The sequence below is a fragment of the Phyllopteryx taeniolatus genome, chromosome 19 (assembly GCF_024500385.1).
Source record: "Phyllopteryx taeniolatus isolate TA_2022b chromosome 19, UOR_Ptae_1.2, whole genome shotgun sequence".
Classification (NCBI taxonomy): domain Eukaryota; kingdom Metazoa; phylum Chordata; class Actinopteri; order Syngnathiformes; family Syngnathidae; genus Phyllopteryx; species Phyllopteryx taeniolatus.
Window position 1 is genome coordinate 15,263,994 of NC_084520.1, and position 19,969 is coordinate 15,283,962.

The 19,969-nt window shown below is 41.7% G+C and overlaps 2 protein-coding genes across 4 annotated transcripts; one reads left to right on the forward strand and one right to left on the reverse strand.

Annotated features, from left to right (window-relative positions):
• Positions 1–363: 363 nt before the first annotated feature.
• csf3a (colony stimulating factor 3 (granulocyte) a) lies at positions 364–2,938 on the forward strand. 2 transcript variants are annotated; one of them, XM_061757367.1, is made up of 5 exons: positions 364–436; positions 812–999; positions 1,838–1,945; positions 2,115–2,252; positions 2,343–2,938. In XM_061757367.1, exons 1-5 carry the CDS (start codon positions 421–423, stop codon positions 2,553–2,555), a joined length of 663 nt encoding a protein of 220 aa, XP_061613351.1. In that variant the 5' UTR covers positions 364–420; the 3' UTR covers positions 2,556–2,938. The 2 variants fall into 2 exon arrangements, with proteins under 2 accessions (XP_061613351.1, XP_061613352.1); XM_061757368.1 differs by lacking the exon at positions 364–436 and having other exon boundaries at positions 573–999.
• A 272-nt stretch (positions 2,939–3,210) lies between these two features.
• med24 (mediator complex subunit 24) lies at positions 3,211–19,030 on the reverse strand. 2 transcript variants are annotated; one of them, XM_061757277.1, is made up of 27 exons: positions 18,850–19,030; positions 17,086–17,214; positions 16,387–16,517; positions 15,745–15,827; positions 15,625–15,663; positions 14,536–14,609; positions 14,210–14,433; positions 13,984–14,095; positions 13,730–13,880; positions 13,200–13,313; positions 12,717–12,770; positions 12,514–12,596; positions 12,342–12,428; positions 12,052–12,151; positions 11,303–11,445; positions 11,024–11,061; positions 10,846–10,928; positions 10,527–10,705; positions 10,331–10,430; positions 9,899–10,074; positions 8,791–9,055; positions 8,057–8,238; positions 7,898–7,991; positions 7,718–7,817; positions 6,003–6,083; positions 5,410–5,558; positions 3,211–4,046 (listed from the first exon to the last, which is right to left on the reverse strand). In XM_061757277.1, the coding sequence occupies exons 3-27, from the start codon at positions 16,514–16,516 to the stop codon at positions 3,930–3,932; spliced, it is 2,958 nt and encodes a 985-aa protein (XP_061613261.1). In that variant the 5' UTR covers position 16,517; positions 17,086–17,214; positions 18,850–19,030; the 3' UTR covers positions 3,211–3,929. The 2 variants fall into 2 exon arrangements, with proteins under 2 accessions (XP_061613261.1, XP_061613262.1); XM_061757278.1 differs by lacking the exons at positions 17,086–17,214; positions 18,850–19,030 and adding an exon at positions 16,722–16,840 and having other exon boundaries at positions 3,212–4,046.
• Positions 19,031–19,969: the final 939 nt, after the last annotated feature.

Genomic DNA, 19,969 nt, shown 5'->3' on the forward strand with positions numbered 1-19,969 from the left:
CTGTTTCAAAATATTGGGATTACAAGTAAAAAGTTGTCAGAAAAATAAATACTCAAGTACAGATACCTGGCAAATCAACTTAAGAAAAGGAAAGTATTTGAACTTTGTTAATCAGTGGTGGGAAGTATTTGTTATCTTATGTTATTTGGCGAAATAAATAAGAATTTCCAAATCAAGATATTGTTCATACGTTTCCCAAATGAGGCTTCTAAATCAAAATGAGGCGAAATAAAAGGGAACTCTGCAATCACAGACAATGACACGCTCTCCGGGGCAAGTATTGGGAAAGCCCAGGATCTCTCCACTGCTTGCCTCTCATATATATATAGATACACGGACGTATGATTTTTCGGTGCGCTCAATCAATCAACTGTGTGCACTTGAGGTCAGTCCTCTAAAGACATTCCCCTAGTCGAGGCTATGCGCGTCCTGATTGGTGAGTAGTGACGTCATGTGGGTGAAACGCTGCTCTCTCAGCCAGAGAGGAACTGAACAGAAAGTGTTTAAATATATATATTTAAAAAAAAAAATAATCATCATCTTGACTTTTTAAAGAGCATATTTGATATACGTGGCTTATTACGATTGTATTTATTTATTTATTACAAGGCTTTCCAATGCATTTGTCCCTCACATGACTTGGGAATTGGCAGCTACTCTGGCCTGGAGGGAGGCAGCACAGGGGCGAGGGAAGAGCCAGAGAGGGACAGCACAAGCCTGGCGCTGCACGCCTTTTGGATTGCACGTCGTTAATCTCCATTTTGATTTTTTTTTTTTTTTTGGGGCGGGGGGGGGGGTCATTTTTCTGCAGTTTTCGCCCTGCCTCTCTTCTACATGGCCAGAATCGCGGGCGCCGCGCCCCTGCCGGAGGTTTGCGCCGACATGTGCGCACTTGTTGAAGGGGCGCAATTCCAAGTGCTGGTCCGGAGGAGCCGCAGTTTGACCGAGAAGATCCTGCTCGCCATCCCCGATGCGCACAGATCGAGCATCTACGCCGAGGTGAGGGGGCTCTTCGTCTTCCACCCCCAGCTCGGATCGTTATTATTATTATTCATAAACGCTAGCAGGTTGTGGAGCTAATTGGATTGTCGCACTTGGCTGGATGCTGGCAGGCATTAATAATCGAGCTCGAACGAATCATTGGACTCCTGTCATTGGCTTTTTGTTCACAAAAATTAACAACTTCAGGCGTTTCGAATCAAAAATGATAAGGGGAAATGTTGACTTTCAGTTTCGCTTCCAAAATATTGAATAGGTTTCCATATTGCTTAAAGTTTGTAGTTTGCTAACTAGGCAAGCAACAGGCAGCACTTTATTGTAATGCTTTGCTTCACAGTTTTGGGGTTTTCTCCAGATTCCACCTACAATCCCAAAACATGCACGTTATATAGGTTCATTGCGGCCTTTAAATTAACCATAGGTGTAAATGCTTGTCTATAATCCGGTTGGAACTGGCCTTCTGAACAGATGGATGGAGGCAACAGATCATTTGGTCCCAGCTCTGGATGCACAACTGCAATCATAAGGATAATGTAAACTGATACCGCTCTATTCAAATGCAGATCCATCAAGGGACACAAGTGCTGGTACTACTTTGGGAGCCTGGTTGCCTTGCTGGGAAAACAAACAAACAAACAAACAAACAAACAAAAAATCTGCTCTTTTAATTTGTACTAGACCTAATGAGTGTATGAGACCAAGTTGTCATCGCGACACTGTAAAAATATATCAAAAACAATTCCATTCCTTATGAAATCAGTCATTTCCAAACAAACGTGGTGAAAGCACGTCTCGCCATGTTTTAACATGCCTGTGCTCTTGTTTTTCCTCACCCCAGACTCTGAAGCTGAATTCCCCCGAAAACGCCAAGCTTGACACAATGGCGTCGAACATCAACTTCCCTGCTGCTCCCGTGTTCAAAATTGCCTCGGAAAAAGTTTCATTGGTGAGCGAGCGAGCATTTTTCCCCCAAATGGTTTATCATCACTGGACTCATTGTCATTAACCTTGTTGATGTATGTATTGTAATATCAATTACTATCATTGGACTTGAAGTGAGGCGTCCGGTCTCCACAATGAAGTAACCAAATGCTTGCTGGTCGTTTCCCCATCAGGAGAGCAGTCTGAAACACGTGCATGAGGGTCTGCAGCTGCACCAGGCCTTGCTGAGCCTCGTCTCATCTCGGCTAGAAGCGCAGAGAGTGACTGACCTCATGAATACTGTCCGAGATCTTGCCATTCAAATCAGCAAGGTAAAAAAAACCCCAAAAAACAATGACATTAATGTCACAAAAGCGATTACTTTGGCCACCTTTGATCATTCATCGCGTGTCTCGACGCAGATGCTGAGAGCTCTCCAGACGGATTACGTGGCGCAGACAACGCCCAGCCCCGTGACCTTATACCTGCACGGCGACTTTGAGGTTCAGGTGGCCGCCCACCTGACGCTGGTGCAGCTCCAGTCTCTGGGCCAGGACACACACCGCTTCCTCAGGGGTCTGGACACCAGCCACGAGCCGGAAACGGACAGTGACCTGCTGACACAACTGAAATAACACTGCTATCTTTATTTTTCATATACCAGAAGTATTTATTGATCTGTTAATGGATTTATTTTTCTATTTGCATATTTATTATAAATATTTATTTATATTTGATTGAACAGCTAAGATGACTTGTTGCATGCTGCCTTGTGTCTACAATAACTGCCACCACTTGCCTGTCTCACACAATCACATTGTCATAATATCGCACCAAATACTAATCTCGTCGGGCTGTAATCTGTAGCAGACTCTGACTGTCCATTGATTCTTATTAGACATTATGGGGCATCTTGAAATACTAAGTGCAATCAAATTTAATGTTATTTATGGAATATTTTCCTATGAATGTTTATGCGAATGGTATTTATTTGTCCTTCAATAAACAGTTTTCTTAATTTGTGCCTCTCTGACCATCAGTCATAATACAGGGTCTACACAAAGCCTCAATTTAAAAAAAAATGTGGAAAAAAGCAAATCGATGAGATATGTTGATCAGATTTGTTCTATGTACTCAGCGGTTACCAAAGATTTTAATCACTTTGCATTAGCAGCACATTGGGACCATTGATGCCAATGTAATAATTTCCAGTCTTGTCTTTTTGCAAAGAGACTTTATGGACACCCAGGACTTGTACAATTCTATTTAATTCAGACTGCGATTAACTTGTGGGAACAACAGGGAAGGAGGTTCGTGCCTTACGACTCTTGCAGCCTTCCGAGAGGAAGTGTTGCAAGCGGTTGGATGACTGCCGGTGACCGCAAACGTCACTTGGGGTGATGAAAAGGCTCCCTCACAGTCATGTGCTGACGTCTCTAAACATGTGACCCTGCACCTGACTCCGAGATGATGCAAACATTCAATAATGTATGGCATTAGGAACCAGATGAGAAACTTTTTTTCTTGTTTTTTTTAATCTTGATGGGATATCAAAATGTAGCAAATGTTTACAAACACACAAATGACATTTTAAAAGCAAAGTGTAAAAAAATCATGTTGAGATTGATTGGATCGCTTTGCTCACTAATTCAAAATATACACTCCTCACAAAAAGTTAGGAATATTCAGGTTTCGGTTGAATTTTCTCCAAGATCCTAAAATGCACTTTAACCTTAACAAGTGCACTAAATTTGACCTTCTCTACCAATAACATATACTGCTTCAATTAGAATTGCTATTCAATTAAACGGTTCTCGTCATCTGTTCACATTTTGACATAATGAGACTAAGATGGCAACTAATATTTCTTCAACGGTACCTCGAAGTGGCCACTAAGCTTAGAGGGTCACAGTGTCACCTATAAAGGTTAAAGAGCATTTTTAGGCTTATCGTGAAATTTCAACTGTAAGCCAAATATCCCTAACGTTTTGTGTATGAACCTCAAGTGGTTACAAGGCAGCGATAGCTTTAGCCGCCACTCTCCTCCCCAGGGGCAGAGTCAAGTCGGTGACGGCCAGGACCACTTTGGGTTTGGCCAGAGCGGGCAGCTTCACCAGCTCAGAGACCTGGAGGCACAGGAACGAGACCCCCCCCCCCAAAAAAAAAAAAAAAAGAACAAATTAATATGAATGAACGCACGCAACATGTTGCACAACAGTTTAGTCATGTTTTATTTTGCGGAAGATGCCAGTTGACCATTGAATCAGTTATTGTGACTTTGTACATGACCAGGCATGTACATGGCCAGTAAAAAAAAAAAAAAAAAAAAAACAACAACAACAAAGCTTTACGGTCTTGGGGGTTCTATCCGTGTTTTAAAAGTAATCCTTTTATCCATTTTGTTGTGAACACAGTGGTGCCTTGAAATACAAGTTTAAATAGTTCCGTAACCAAGCTCATAACTCAAAATATCTCAAATCATCTTTTCTCCTTTGAAATGAACGGAAATCCCATTCTTTTGTCCCCCCCCCGTCAAATAAATACATACATAAATAAAAAGCTGTTATTTTAATGAGAACAATAACACTATAATATTAGACTTTCTACAAAATATACAGTAATTACATAGTTAAATAGAATTCAAATGTTTTTGTCACACTCTCATATCGATTCAATGCACATTGTGCTACTCATTGGTGGTGTGCGCTTAACCACCTGGGGGTGGTATAAAGGCCAATTCACACTTTCCTGCCCGGATGCAGCAGCCAATTATATTGCAATGGTGTGTGTCCTGCCTAGAACTCAAGTGGGAGTCATACAGTTGTTCTTCGCAGAGGATAAAGAATACTGTATAAGACTGTGAGTACTGATATATTGTCTGTCTACATGTGTTGCTGTACCGTTGGTGTTCAAATACCCACTACTTAAAGGGTTATAACACAGTGACAAATCCTAATAATTGCCTATGTCAGCGTTAGCCTAAAGCTAGCAGACTAAAGGCTAAACCACGCACTCCTTTGAAATAAAAGTTTAACGCTCTAAGATTTAGTTTGACATTAAACTGAAACTGAGAATCGCAAGAAACAGCTTGAAGCCTCATTTTTGAAGAGCATGTCTTAAATCTATCTGCCAGCGAACAGCGCTCGTATCGTAGGTTCGCGCTCGACGGCCGAATGATCACTCGTATCACGGCACCACTATATACCGAGTGTTGAAAAATTCTTGTCGGAAGTATGCGCTGTAAGAAGAATACTCGCTTGATTTATTTGACAAAATGTGTTTAAAAATTACCGATGATGGATAAAGGGCGGCTTACGAACCTTACATAACCGCAACGCCACAGAGTGATATAGAACATCTGTTGTGTCGAATCAGCATCCTTTTGCAAGAATAAGCACTTAATTCCACTATTTTCCAGTAAGGTTAGAAATAAGGAGGACCCGCCTTCCCTCCCCTTCACCACCTGTCTGGCCTGCCCTCCTGACTCACCATTGTAAAAGGCATGAACTGCAGGATGCTTCCACGACTTCCCTGCTCCAGGCATTCAACACACTCCTCCATGAAGCTATGTACAAACTGGGTGTGAGGCCCCGCCATCTTGGAGCCCAAGATGGAGGAAATGAGAAGGAAAAGGTTGGCTGAGGAAAAGGAAACAGATCCCATAAATTGACAGGGTTGAAGTTACGTTATTCGTGTGAAAGTAGACAATTTAATACGTTATGTTTCCATATTGAGATAAAATCGGGGGCCCACAAACTCTGGCTTTATAAAGATAATGGCTCTCAGACATCTATTGTGATACAAAGCATCTCTGCTGACACGTGATTTTACATAATTTCCTCTCTACAATCTTGCGTGGATTGTAGTGACAACACTCAAATGAAGAGGGTTCGGAGCAGGGGATAAACTCATTGGTGACACCTCCTGGTGAGTAATTCAGTGACGACACCGGATGGCACATATTTGACTCTGCAACAGTTCTACTCAGGAGGGAGGAACCAGAGAGAGAGAGGCAGGAAGCACGCAAATGTTTCTCGTTTCAAGGAAAAGGGTTCGGCGTCTGGCAAAGACAGAGATCTCACCCAGGATGCGGTTGAGTGGCTCTCTCATGTTGACAGTGTGGAGCTGGGAGGCAGACAGGGAGCTGCTCATAGATCGGTCTCCTAAATGATTTGTTTGGGTGGAGGGAGAAAAAACAACAACAATATAAGCAAAACTACAGGCTCCAGACATGAAACGGGGGTGGGGGGGGGGGGGGGGGGGAAATTAGATTGTGATTTACAGATATAATGTGCACAAAATGTTAATCTGTGGCCACAAAATACTAATCTGGAAATAGGTATAACGTGCTCACAAAACACTCATTTGTGGGTTTAACATGATTACCATGAACCAACTGTGGGTATTTTCTCTGTTGCAGAAGTAATTTTATGGATAAATTGCACTTGTCAGAGTAGTTTTAATGCAACACTTTTTTTTTTTTTTTACTTTTATTTTATTAAGGAGAAACTGTACTTTTAGTCCGTTACATTGAGGTATATGCTGCTTGCTACCTTTATCTATATTAACCGACTATTGCTTGTGAGATCCATGTTTTGGTTTGTCAGAGAGACTTCCGCCTTGGGCGCTGTCACATGACTCCGTTTCACCAATCCAACGGAGCTACTAGTGACATTTGACTCCATTTGACCGGTCAAACGGAGGCGGGCAGTCACGTGACTGCACGCGTCGTCTCCACGGCCTCAGACAAAACAATAAATGTTAAAAGAAAAGTCGAAGACCTTTAAGTACCACTGAGTTGTGGCTGTCACAATATAATCCTCATGTAAGGTTGTGTAAGACTAGCAGTCTTCCTTCCGCTGCAGACTGACATTCCTAAAACAGCCTTATGAGACACATTTCAGCTTCTCATTGAGAAACTATTACTACTAGCGTAAAGGTGTTGGGTAGTTTGTTTTCGTTTTGAATATGCTGTACAGTGGTGCACAAATCATCTTTCCCCATTGTAATGAATAAAAAAGCCATTCCATTCCAGCCTCCCCAAAATACCCAGCATTTTTTTAAATACCACTCTATATGCAGTAATAACATAATTTAATAAAATAAAGCATTAAACAGTTTGTGCACCGTGATTAATTCATTGCGGCTCCTTCTAGTATGTGCGACTTGGTCACTGGGGGGTGGGGGGGTTAGTATAAAACCTGTCTGTCACGCAGACAAACGAAGAAGAGTTTCACAAATAATGTAAGTGACTCAGTAATATACAGTATTAGTAATTTTTCACACAGGATAAAGACTATGCGTGAGTATTTTTATATTGTCTTTCTACATGTGATGCTGCACCGTTCGTGTTCAAACATCCATTGCTGAAAGCGTTATAACGTCACAACTTAGATGCTGTTTGTTAGCCCTTCTATGGCGTTTCCCATTATGTGTTAGCATTAAGCTAGCGGAGGCAAAGTTGTGTGGTTGTATTATACAGTATACACAATCTGTTTGTTTAATGTTTAGTTTGACAGTGAACTTCATATGGGAGTCGCAATAACAGCTTAAAGTTGCGTTGAGTTCACTTCCACCACAGTGCTTGAATGGGAAGTTTTTGTTGCAAGTAAAAAAATTAAAAAAATAAAAATAAAAAATAAATAAAAAAAGAAATCTGACGAAAGACGGCTCGGCTCCTATGTCGAAAAATTCCAAAATCCGGCCACTCGTATCTCAAGGTACTACGGTATTCTGTTCCAGAGGTCAGTCAGAAGAATGGCAAGGTCATATTGACTGCTTGGATTTATAGACTGACCTGGACTGGAAAGTGCAACAGGCTCATCCTCATTGGAGCTGAGGAGGCGCATTAGTTTGGAGGGTTGAGTGTCGTCCAAAGGAAAGAGGCTGCTGTAGTCCTACGACCCAAAAGCACACGCAATAGACACGTATTGTACTTTACTGCATGGCCGATCTGCAGCCTGCGTGGTGCGTTTACCTCGATATCTTCTCGCTGTCTTCTTCGTTGATGAGCCGAGCAGGAGCCTTTGTGGTGGGACGAGTAGGAGCTAAGTGCGCACCACACGGACAACCTGAGGAAGCATCACGAGGGTGGTTTAATACCAGCTGCTAAAACAACGAACTTTCAATGTCTTACTTGGCCAGCGCTTTGCCAGGTGGGTCTACCAGGCTGTGCCAGTGGGCTGAGTCAGTGAGCAGGTTGGGCACTATGGTGCCCAGCAAGGTCAGGGTGATCTGGTGACTGTCCAGACAGAAGATGCTGTAAAGCAACTCCACTACTCGATGAGCCCACTCCTGCCGGGTTTCCTTGAGCAGCTCCTAAAATTAGATTACACATTTTAACACGACGGGTTGCTACATTTACCTCCAATAAGATACAAGCATGCATGGTGAAAGATTAGGTTTAGTTAGTCTAATAGCATAATTGCCAAAGTCGCTTTTAAACACTTTCGCAAACAAGAAAAACAAAAAAATTCAACAAACAAGAGTCAAGTTGCCTCTATTCAACCTTTAAGGATTGCCACGATGCCCGGTTAGGCCTACTAAGCTAATGTATTTTTCTCTCTCTCTCTCTCTCTCTCTCTCTCTCTCTATATATATATACATACATACACATACTTAGATAGATATAGATATATCTATCCATCTATATAGATAGATTTTGAGGTGGTACTTGTTGTAAAAACATTGAAAACCAATAGAATAAAAAATAAATTAAAAAAGGGATAAAAAATAAATAAAAAATCTAAACGCTTTTGTAAAGTTCCATACCACCAAAGACATGACTCTCCACTCAATACCACTGTAGTATTCATTCTTTAAGATGACAAAATGAGACAATTATTCAGCTTTTCTTTCTCCACCACCGACCTTGACCAAATTATTGGTGAACCAGAAGACGCCTCCCATGTTGAGCAGACTCTGGAACAGATGTAGCGCTCGGCTGTCCACCCAGCCTTTGCGCAGCACCACCTGGAACTGCTTGGTGAGGGCGGCCTGGATGGGCTCCTTGGCCGGTAACAGGTTGCGATAGGGGATGGGCTCCTGGCCCTCCATGGGCGGCCGCAGAGTCGCCGCCGTTTGTTGGAAGACGTCGGCACACATGTGCTCCATGATGGAGCTCATTATTATCACACTGCGGGAAGTGCAAATGGAGAGGGTCATATACTGTAAATTCATCAGACGGTGAGATCCAATACAAGAGCTCGGTCAAAACGTCAGCCTTCACGTAGTTAGATGAATGTTTAGTTTTCTTTTTTGTTTTCTTCTTCTTAATCAAATCATGTGTAAGGCATTTATTTGTAAGGGTAGAATTTGTTTAAAATGATATTAAAGCGTCTTTGGGACCATAGTTTGGGGTAGTTTTAATTAATAGGCATTTATAAACATTTTTGGAAGGGTGTCCAATTTTTACTATATATCCCTAAGCCCTGCAAATGAGCTTCATTGTAGGTTGGTGCCTTGAGAAAAGAGTGATCTGGCTTACGAATTTTTCGAGATACGAGCCGTTGTTAGGCCTTTTTTTTTTTTTGACTTGTGTGCAAATGTTTTAGTGCCTTATGGTGGCAGTGAACAACTCCAAGCTGTTTTTGCTACTCCTAGTGGAAGTTTACTGTCAAAGTCAACATGAAAAACGCGCGTCCATTGAATTTACGATAAGAATGCGTCAATAACGGTCGAATTCTTTACATTCTTTTTAATTAATATTATAGTGGTATCCTATTTAAAAAAAGAAAAAAAACATTAAAAAATGGTTTTATTACAAGCACAGTCACGGAACAAATTAAACTTGTATCTCAAGGCACCACTGTATATATGATAGTGCTCATTGAAGACGGATAATATAATATTGAACCAAACTAACTTTGGCTGTACACGATGTGGCAGGATTCTACTCGTAAAAGAAGATTGATTTTTTTAGTATGGTGAAGTAAATGGTTATTAATGTGAAGGTATACGATGTTAGGGGTGTTTATACCGTTCGCTGTAAAACTGTAGCGTGTTCTCGCCATAGAGCGGGGTGACAAGCTGCCGGATCATGGTCTGCGGCTTCTCCCTCTCATCCCGCCCCAACATCCTGACGTGGGCCACCAGCCACGCCACCGCGCAGATCGCCATACTGCACACTTTGCCCTTGATGTTGTCAGTGATCTTCTGTGCTCAGACAGGGGGAGGATGGGTGTCAAAAAGAGGAAACTGCAATTGTGAATGGAAAGAGAATGTGTGACAAAAACGCATCCGCATTGAGTCATATCAAAACTTCAATGGAAGAAGGAAACGGCGACACTAATTAGACAACTCTCGATGATGTCACAGTTACCACGCGGTTACTCCTCACTTTCCACAGAATATGTCTCGCTCACTTCCGTGACCAGTGAAATAAACACAACTAAAGGAATACCGGACACACCTGTACTGCCTCCACAGACAGCACGCCGTTCTCCCATGCGTTCAGAACTTCCAAAATGGCCGCCGGGGTGCTGAGGCAGATTTCATGCCATTTCACTTGACTGTCAAAGAAATGAAATACAGGTGAAAAGGCCATACCCGATATATAATAAATAGGGTGTTCCCTGGAAGTACCCTGAGATTAGTTTGCAACTCACACTAGCTTCATCTCTGAGGAATTGTTCAGCAGGGTCACCAGACTCTCTACTTTCCCGGGCTCGGGCCTGAAGCAGGGGTGATCCGGGTTCAGAATCTTCCCCTCTTCAGGCATACACGTTTGTAGCCATGTTTCAAAAAAGGGTGTCTCCCCTGAGGGGCTGGGGTCAGAAAGGACAACCTGTTGAAAGGAGACAGTGCCAAACTAGCTCTAGTTTATGGTGCTCTGCAGGAAGGGAATAACGAGTAAATTGCTGGTGAGGCCATCTTGTGGCTCTGCACTGAAAACACAGGCTCGTTCGTGACTTTCCACATGCTGACCTCAGAGCCGTATGTCTGCACTACATGGCAAAGCATCAGGAAGGAGATGTCGAAGAGCAGGGCCCGAACGGATGCAGACTTAGCTGCAGAAGAGGAGGAAAAGACTCATTTTTAGCATCTTACACGTTAAAAAGCAGGATGTCAATAAAGGAATAAATTGGATTGTAAATTTACTTACATCCTTCACCACTGATGTGCTTGGGAAACTCATTAAGCCTGCCCCCCCGCAAAAAAAACAAAAAAAACAATGTTAGTAACCTGTTGTGCAACATCTGTAAGTGTCAACACAAACGCTCCAAAATGTTGGGGGGGGGAGAGAGAAAAAAAAAATAGCTTCATGCAAAATATGACCACCAAATGAACCCCTTCATGGCAGCGTCAATCAAAACGGAAAAGGATTATGTTTTTGTCCGTCTGTGACAGATGACTTAATGAAGTGTCTGGCGCATGTACTAACTTGATGAACTTGCGGGCAAATGACTTGAGTTTCCCTGTGGCAGCTGCAGCTGCCAGGAGCAGATCCAAGCTCTTCCCGGACAACATGTGACCAAGGACGCCCAGAAGGCCCTCCGGAGACTTGGAGTGGTCGGCATCTACTGTCTAATGGGCCAAACGGAAGGCTTTAGGTTTATTTTTTTGTCGCACCTATTAGCGTAATGATCAGACAAACAGAGAGGGGGGAGGGGAAGGCAAACTGTGACAAACTCGGTTTTTACTAGAACAGTGTAACAGGCAATACAAGCTAATCTAAATAAAAAAAAAACAGATCGTTTTGTGAAGTCACCATATGTTGCTCTAATGAATGAACTTCCCATAGTCAAAGGGTTGCACACAAAGCAAAATGAGTCGTACCTCCTCTGAATAAACTATAAACTGATGCAGTAATAATCTCGTCCCAAAATACACTCACATATGTATTTTAGTAACCTGGTGATTGGGAATAACTCCTCTTTCTTGATTGATGTTGAGACACACAGCGAGTACACATCCCAAACACTTAAATGCCTCCAATTAGAAAGTACATTTTATAGTAGTTCCCGTACAAGGAAAATTGGCAGAATAGTGAAAAAAAATGTATGTTAGGTTCAGTGAAGACTCTCTATATGTGCGATACTAAGCCTTTATACTTTTGAAATTCTATTTGGTGCTGATTCAACAATAATAAGAAACAAGAAATACATGTTTTTAAGAGCCTTTTGTGTCTACCTTGAGAATATTGGTCACGGTGGGTTCAGCTCGGAGGATGAGGCCAGGGTTTGGTTGGATATTTGCATTTTCCGCGGTTTTTAGTTTTGGGGAGAACTTCCTGTCCTCCGTCCTGAATCAAAGGTGCAGGGGGAGGGGGGGGGGGGGAGGGGCAGAGGAAAGGAGGAGAGGTCCGAGAAGGGAAAGAAAAAAAAAAAAAACGGGATGGGGTGTGTGATAATACGTTAATACATTGAAATATAATGACAGTAATTGGCAAAGTTCCCAAAAATTGGCGAAGGACATTGTACCGTTTCGATGTGAGGACCTCTGCGTTTGAGTCAGACAGTAGGCCGAGCTTGTTACACTCCTGTAGCAGCATGCCCAGGCAGTCACAGCTAGGAGGAAACTTATTATTTATTCCACAGCGCTTTCTAACAGCTCTTCTACAACCTCTTTACATTATACGAGCAGGACACTCACTTGCATCTTTGATCAGCTTTGTCCAGCAGTGGTGTCAGTTTGAGTAGGTACTGAAAGGCAACATTCACATCCTCCGTAAAGTCCTGGGGGGTGGGGGGGGGGGGGGGTGGTAAGAGTAACATTTGGAGCATGTTACAGCTTATAGCCTCTAAAAAAAGCAGGCAGTGAGAGAGACACTCATTCGTGTCCAAACATCGCTTTACCTGTCCTTTGTCACCCTGAGGGTACTTCTTCAGCCGGAGCAGAACTTGTGGAATCTGCAGATGGAGAAAAAGGAAAGTGAATTAAGTGGGGCATACAGGTTTTTCTAGTTCAAACTCATCAAACCACGCTTTACCTTACACAAACTCTCCCCAAAAAGTCCAATTATTGTATTGCATTGGCAAAATCAAGAACTGGAAACTAAGGGTTCTCAACCCGAGCCCTGATCGATTCCTAAACCGATTAAGTAGTAGCTTTTGTGACGTAAAACATTAGAGTTTTACTAGACCGATGTGTGATGTGATTGTGTTTGCCAAGACAAATCGTGATTGTGACATCTAAATTGGATCACCAACGATTTAAAATAAAGAAAAAACTAAAATACAAACCAACTCTCTAGCCTTACAAATTTAGAGGAATTTATCTTCAGTCAGTGTTCGCCAATAAGTTAAAAAGCCGGTCCACAAATTCATTCATAAATTCACCTTGAGGAATGTGAAGGCAGTCCATTTGAGCTCCTCGGTGCCCTCTGGTGACTCGATGAGACCGGTAAAACAAGCCTTCCAGAGCTCCATCACAAAGAATGGAGTCGGGATTCTCTGCGGAGGACAGGCGATTTTAGATAACTACGCTTACTGTGCTTATTTGTTTTCATACTTTTTGTTCAATACAGCAATTGAAAGTACACTGGCGGGTGTGTCTATCCTTAACCACTTGTCAGGGTTTTGCAACACACTGTACCTGCTGACGGTAGGCTATATTAAATAGCTAACATCGATACATTCTCTTGTGTTGGCGGTCGCAGGCGTACTGTTGTGGTACAAACTGCACTTCCCTAGCATGATCCCTACAAAGCGTCGATATTTTGCTTCGACCCTTCCTTGCAATTGAATTATTCAAGTTATTCGATTCATCGTTGCAGCCTTACTAGAATGAACAAAATCAAGTCAAATACACCTGCAATGTATCAGAATTGAAAATAGTTACAACTTGGGGGAGAAAAATATATTCTTACCTGCATTCTCTTGATCATCATCAGCTGCTCAACCATCGGCTGCGTCTCCCCTGTCAAATTCATGGTCCCTTCGAGCATGATGAATGCGTGGATTGACGGGAAGGAGGCGTGCAGCAGTGGGTCACACTGCACAGACAGCATCTGTGGGATGCTGAGGACAAAACGGATGTCGTTGATTAAGATGGGACAAAATGACATGCAAAAACCTTGATAGCTTTGTGTCAGCATTTACAAATGAAGAAGGGAAGGCGTACCCTTTCACCAGTGACAAGCTTTCCTCTAATTGAGTCCGCAACGTTGGGTTAGATATATAGCCGAGGCCATCGCTCACTTTAAGAATAGCTTGCTCTACATTACTCCAGGACCCTTTGGAGGAAATCACCAGAAACGTGCAGACATTTAGTTGCATTCTGGTATTTCCCTGCGCTGCTAGCAGTCTTAAGGTTTGCAGATAACAAAACTGGGCTATAAATCTGACACCTTGATCTTCCAGCCGAGCGATGTGCACCAGGGCTCTGTTCTTGGTGCTGCTCATGAGTTTGTGCAGCCTCTCCCGGCACTCTGCCAGACAGGCCTCGGTGCCGCTCAATGGACCCGGTTCCCTCAGCCTCTCGCAGTAGAAAGCGCAGCCCTGCAGCAGCCACACCACCACCCCGAGCAGAGCGCGACACAGCCCGATGCATTCCTCGGCTTTCCCGTGGCAGCTTCAGAGTCACAAGGGTGCAATTTAAACAAGAGGGAAATATTTCTTTTATTTTCATTTTAGTACGATAGTGTAGTGTGCACATTAAACATAAATGACTTACGTGAGACGATGGCAAAACATGTCCATGATCTCCAGGAGAGACTTAACGCACAGATCCCTTGAAAAATCATCAAACTACAAAGAGACAGGCATTTTTATTAGACCTCCTGCATCTTAGTTTATATACTAAAAACTGAATGCAGTCAACCCTTGCCGATTTCGCTATTTTGCAAAATGTTCTCATTTTAGCGGAGGAGTAGCTAGCGCTGGCCACTGGCTAATAGCGTGACGGAAGATTCCAGGTGAGGTTCCTTGTTGTGTTGACTGCTGATGCTGGAGAAAGCATGGTGGTAATCTCCACAAGATGGCGCAGAGAAAGGTCCAAATCGCTATTGGCAGTGGTTGAATTTAACAGCTGATAAACTGCTAACGGAAATCAACCCAACATAAGGTACAGTAAGTGCCCAACTCAATCTAAAAGAGTCGTTTGAGAAATAGGTACACTATTTAAAAAAAAAAAAAAAAAAGGTTATCCATCTATCATAGTCAAAAACGTCTTAAAATGGCTTATAGGAAAGAAGTAATTGGCTATTTATGTGGGTTGCAGAGTGGTGGCATACAGTGGATTTTTTCAACATCAAATAGGCAACCCATGTATTTTTAAGGGTAATCTAATATCTGAGTTTGAAATGATATTGTGTGTTTTTTGAACATGCGTGGTGTATATTTAGTGTTTAAATGATCACTATAAACTAATGATTGTCAGTGCTGTATGGGGACAATTTATATATAGCTTATTTGCAATGTGTTTTATTGTAATCATAATTCATGTACAGTTTTTTTATTTTCCTATATTCAAGCGCTGCGTTTATACATACCGTGACAGTGGCTTACAATAATATTGAATACACTTTTTAGGAATAAAGCCTCTGTCTTGTCTTTGATGAAACTTAGGTCTACTAAGGTACTGCATTTTAATCTTGGTCATGAAGGTGGTAGTTACTGTTACAGGCAGGCAATACATTTCTATTAGATTTTTTAAGCGGGGCATCTATACTGCTCACAAATTTTTGCTACGTGCAAAAGGTCTTTGTCTCTTATGGCGAGGGTTGACTGTATTGTCGTGGCTATGATGATATGAGTACGTCACCTTGCTAATGGGTACGAGCACGCTCGAATAAGACACCATCTGTCGACAGAGAGTGGGAGTAATTGTCAAAGATTGCAAATGACTCAGCTAACAGACACATTTTTAGGTTTCATCTCTTACCTGTGAACTTATGGCATATTTCAGATAAGACAATATAAGTGGGTTAGGAGATGGACCAATCAACGCCTGTTCCATTAAAGCTTCTGGAAGATACACAAAGGGGAAGAAAACACTGTAAGAAGCGGCTAATATTTAGGGTGGGCCAAAAGTAGGTATATACTATACATTTTTTAAATTAATTGTTTTTTTATTTAACACAAAAACAAAAAATTCAGATACTGCGAATAATGGCAAATAATTGAAGTTAATAACAAAGAAAGTGGATTCTAAGTCAGTTTTGGGCAGGTACCAGAAAAGTAGCTTTAGGGAGGGAAGAAAAGAATATGAAAGGAAAAGGAGAGGAAGGGAAGGAAAGGAAGATAAAATAAGGAAAAAGGAAGGAAGGATGCCAGGAAAAAAGTCTGAGAGCAAAGGAAGCAGGAAAGAGATCAGATAGGAAGGAAAGATGACAAGTAGGTTTAGGGATGGAAGGAAGGATGTATGAATAAAAAAAAAAAGATGTGAGAGTTGGTAGAAAGGAGGTCAGGAAAAAAAAGAGGCCAGGGGGGGGAAAAAAAACCTAAAAGTAATACAATATTTAATTTTCAAGTGTTTACCTACTTTTGTCTCACCCAGTATAATAATACTATGAGAAGTTCCAACCTGCGAGGTTAAGATACTCCCACGTTGCTCCCTTTGGAAAGTTCTTCTTGATATTAACAGCCCACTGGTAGTCACTCCAGCGCTCCTTCCAAGCCTGCAGAATGGCTTGCTTCAGGTTTACCACCTTCATTCTGGGGAGGGGAAAAAAAATGCCTCACATAAAACACAAGTTGAAGACAACCCGCAATGGTCAGTGGATGCCGTCCATTCTATGACAATCTTTGAATGGATGCTAGGCTTTCGCTAGCTATACATTCATTGACTTCTTGAGCCGTGTAAAATATAATACCAGAAGAAAAAACCCCGCTCAAATAAGTCCTAGATTATTTCCTTACCTTGAGTTATGTGTTTAAATTCGTAACATATGTGTGTTTGAAGCACTCGGCGTTAATGTTCCTCAGCATCTGATCGACAGCGACGCCATTTTGCTTTCAGTGACGGGAGCGATCATTGGTTGAAGCTCGGACATAGCAATATTCTCTCTGCGGATTGGCTAAATCGAAGACAATAATAAAACAACCACTAGATGCCGCGCTTCACCACCATATTGTGAAACTTGAGAGAAACGTAAGTTGCAAAGTACAAATAAAACCCTTTCGGTATAAATGTAATAATATGTCACCGGAAGAGGATAAGGTATTAAATAAACTTAGTCATATTTGGACTTGAATTTGGTTTAGGAGGCATCAGCATACTCACATCTTTGTGAAGCGTCACTTCATCTCTACAGCATCCTCCTCGGCTGACACTGACAGCAGTGCTACGGCAATTGGCAACTGGCAAGAGCATCTGGCTCTTGCTGTTGTCGGTTACGCATAATCGGTGTCACTGTAAAAAAAGGTTGAAAACTTTGGTAGTTTTGATAAAAACTGTTATTCCACTGGGATAACCCTGCTTCATTTTCCTCACAACGCTATATATATAAATCAATTATCCCATACCACACCGTTATAAAATCTCATACATTCAAGTACAAACACATACAAAATGAGAAAACAATTACAGGTTGAATTGTCATCGATTAGAGAGAAAAATAAAGTATTTTAAAATGGATAGTTCCTTTTCAATTACCCTGTACACAAACAGCCATTCACATTCACGTCTATGGACAATTTAGAGTCTTCACCGCACCTTTTCTTGAAATCATTCTTGTGCAAAAATGCAGAATTGATCCTCTTCAAAGTAAATGTACCACAATTTTGAAAAAGTGTTCTTTTTTTTGGGGGGGGGGGGGAGAATAAACTATCACAGTCTCCTTTTGCTCTCGGCTGTGCATCATCGTTTATAAAGGGACATTGTACCCTATTCAAAACAGAGAGACTACTGGAGGCACTGGAGGTCCCATGAAGGTAACAAAGGCGTCCATTCTTCCTGACACTGGAGACGTCCTGCTGGCAGGAGATGAGCCCTCTGTCCTGGCACGATGCAGGCAGGTAAGGCCATGGTGGCCTGATGGGCTCTTTAGTAATTTCTTATCTATTTTCCTTCCACTGGGAGATGAATTTGAGAAGGGCGCTGACAGGGGAACGAACCTGTTGTGGCATCTCTGTGTCCATTCTCACGCTTTTGGACAGATGCACTTTTGTTTATTGAAGCTTACATCAGCACAAAACAAGCGACATGTTGTTGAGTTTACAAAATCAAGAGAATTTAGCAAGATTATTTCAATGTGTATACAGTTGCAAGGAAAAGTATGTGAACCATTTCACTTACTAATCGGTTGAGCCTCTTTTCGCAGCAATAACTCCAACCTAACATTCACTGTATTTGCAGCTCATGCAATGGGATCTCAATAGGGTTGAGGTCAGGACTCTGACTGGGAGTCTATAGAAGGCATTTTTTTCTTCTTCTGTTGAAGCCATTCAGCTCATGGAAAGTGTTTCTATGGTATCAGTTTAAGCAGACTGTTTGTCTGTAGTTGTGACTTATATGAATATCAGATCACATTTTATGACCAATCCTGCATATGCAAAAATCCAGGTAATGTAATTCGAAAAGGATTCACATTTTCCTTGCAACTGTATGTTTCTTGAGTGGTGTTTATTTTACTGGTGCTTTGAGCCCTACCGTATAAGATGCACTGCTACCTTTAAAGCAAATCACACAATGCATTGCAATTAAATGAAGAAACCCTTAAGGAGAGACTGAATGGTGAGCATCAATCTCTATATTTTGCCCCGATGCGGATAATCTTTATGGAACGAAATCCAAACAGTGACTCATGACTTTTATTTATTTGTATTCATTTTTCCACTAGAACAGTTTTAGAGTTTCCCCACATTATACTTCACTTAACTGCTAGATCATTTATATCCATTTATATTTAGTGAGAATCACATCTATCTGGGGCCCTTCGGGCAAGGTTAATTATCTATGGTGAGGAATCCGGAAATGAGAGTGAGCCCCCTCGGGTTGTCCATTCATGTCACTTCATGAATCATCATGGATACAATAGGCACGTACCCGAGCAGAGAGGGTCGTAGTGTTGAACCAACCGCCTCCTTCAAGTAAGTACAGGCACTCTGGCAAATCTGAGGTCGCAGTCACTTGTAGATAAGATGACGACTTTGTCATTCGTGCGAGTAGTTAGTGTTTTCCGTTGACTTCTTACTGGAGCGATTTAAAGTTGTTATTTCTAAGATGCAATGGGGACATTTCATAATTAATACTCTTTGAACTGAAAAGGTAATGAGTCTCAGGTGCATAGAAATGCAAGGAGCTAATTGGTCGGACACAAGGAAGTGGGTGTGACTGATGACACAAGCTGAAATTAGCGCTATAGCTGAAACTAACACTGTAATTAGAGGTAATAATACTCCTAACATAAGTCCAAAATGACACTTTGGGGTTGCACTTTGTGTGGTGAAACACTTAAAGGTCCCATATTTTGGCTATTTAAACCTCCATAGAGTGACTCTCTAACATGGACTTAGTATAAAAATGTCAATTATCTTAAAAAACACCTTGGTTTTGTCATACCAGTGTCCAGAAAAGGCCCCTCTGAGAAGCTACTTCCATTTGACCCAGTTTTGTATCCGCTTTGTCCATATTTGGCTATGACTGCCCCTTTTCTTCTGATTGGTTGCTTCCGTGTAGAAGACCCACTTGTGAGAGTGCACGTGTTTGTTACGCTGACAGCGCTGGCTCGGGAGCGGAAAGGAAAGGCGGAGATCGCTAGTGACGTAGATAAGCTTGAAAAATTCGAATGATCTGATTTCCATGCCTCACAGCAGAAAAAACATCAAGAACTCAGGAATGCGTGAATTATTTTAATTCATATTTCACATGTTTACTGAGGCACCGTAGAGCCAAAATTACATCCCAAATACTAAAAAAATCCAGTTTGGCAAAATATGTCCCCTTTAACACCATTTCTTTCGATCAATTTAAATTAAACAACACCCGATTTTAATTTCAAGATTCATTCCGGATGTGTAACAAAGTCATTTTACATCATTTTAATCCTTCTACTGTTTGTACCATCACAATAAATCTTTGCGCTTTCTACCTTTTAGTCTTGACTATATCGCATCCATTACACCGACTCTATGTAAAGTTTATCAACATAAACTAAAGTTTCCCC

Excerpts from the sequence above, each read along its gene's own strand:
- med24 (XM_061757277.1), bottom strand. The coding sequence starts at position 16,516 with ATGAAGGTGGTAAACCTGAAGCAAGCCATTCTGCAGGCTTGGAAGGAG. Across the intron at positions 10,431-10,526 it reads TCCTCAGAGATGAAGCTAGT|TCAAGTGAAATGGCATGAAA; the intron begins GTGAGTTGCAAA and ends TTTCTTTGACAG. Across the intron at positions 10,075-10,330 it reads TGTCTGTGGAGGCAGTACAG|AAGATCACTGACAACATCAA; the intron begins GTGTGTCCGGTA and ends GTCTGAGCACAG.
- csf3a (XM_061757367.1), top strand. Across the intron at positions 1,000-1,837 it reads GATCGAGCATCTACGCCGAG|ACTCTGAAGCTGAATTCCCC; the intron begins GTGAGGGGGCTC and ends TCCTCACCCCAG. Across the intron at positions 2,253-2,342 it reads TTGCCATTCAAATCAGCAAG|ATGCTGAGAGCTCTCCAGAC; the intron begins GTAAAAAAAACC and ends GTCTCGACGCAG.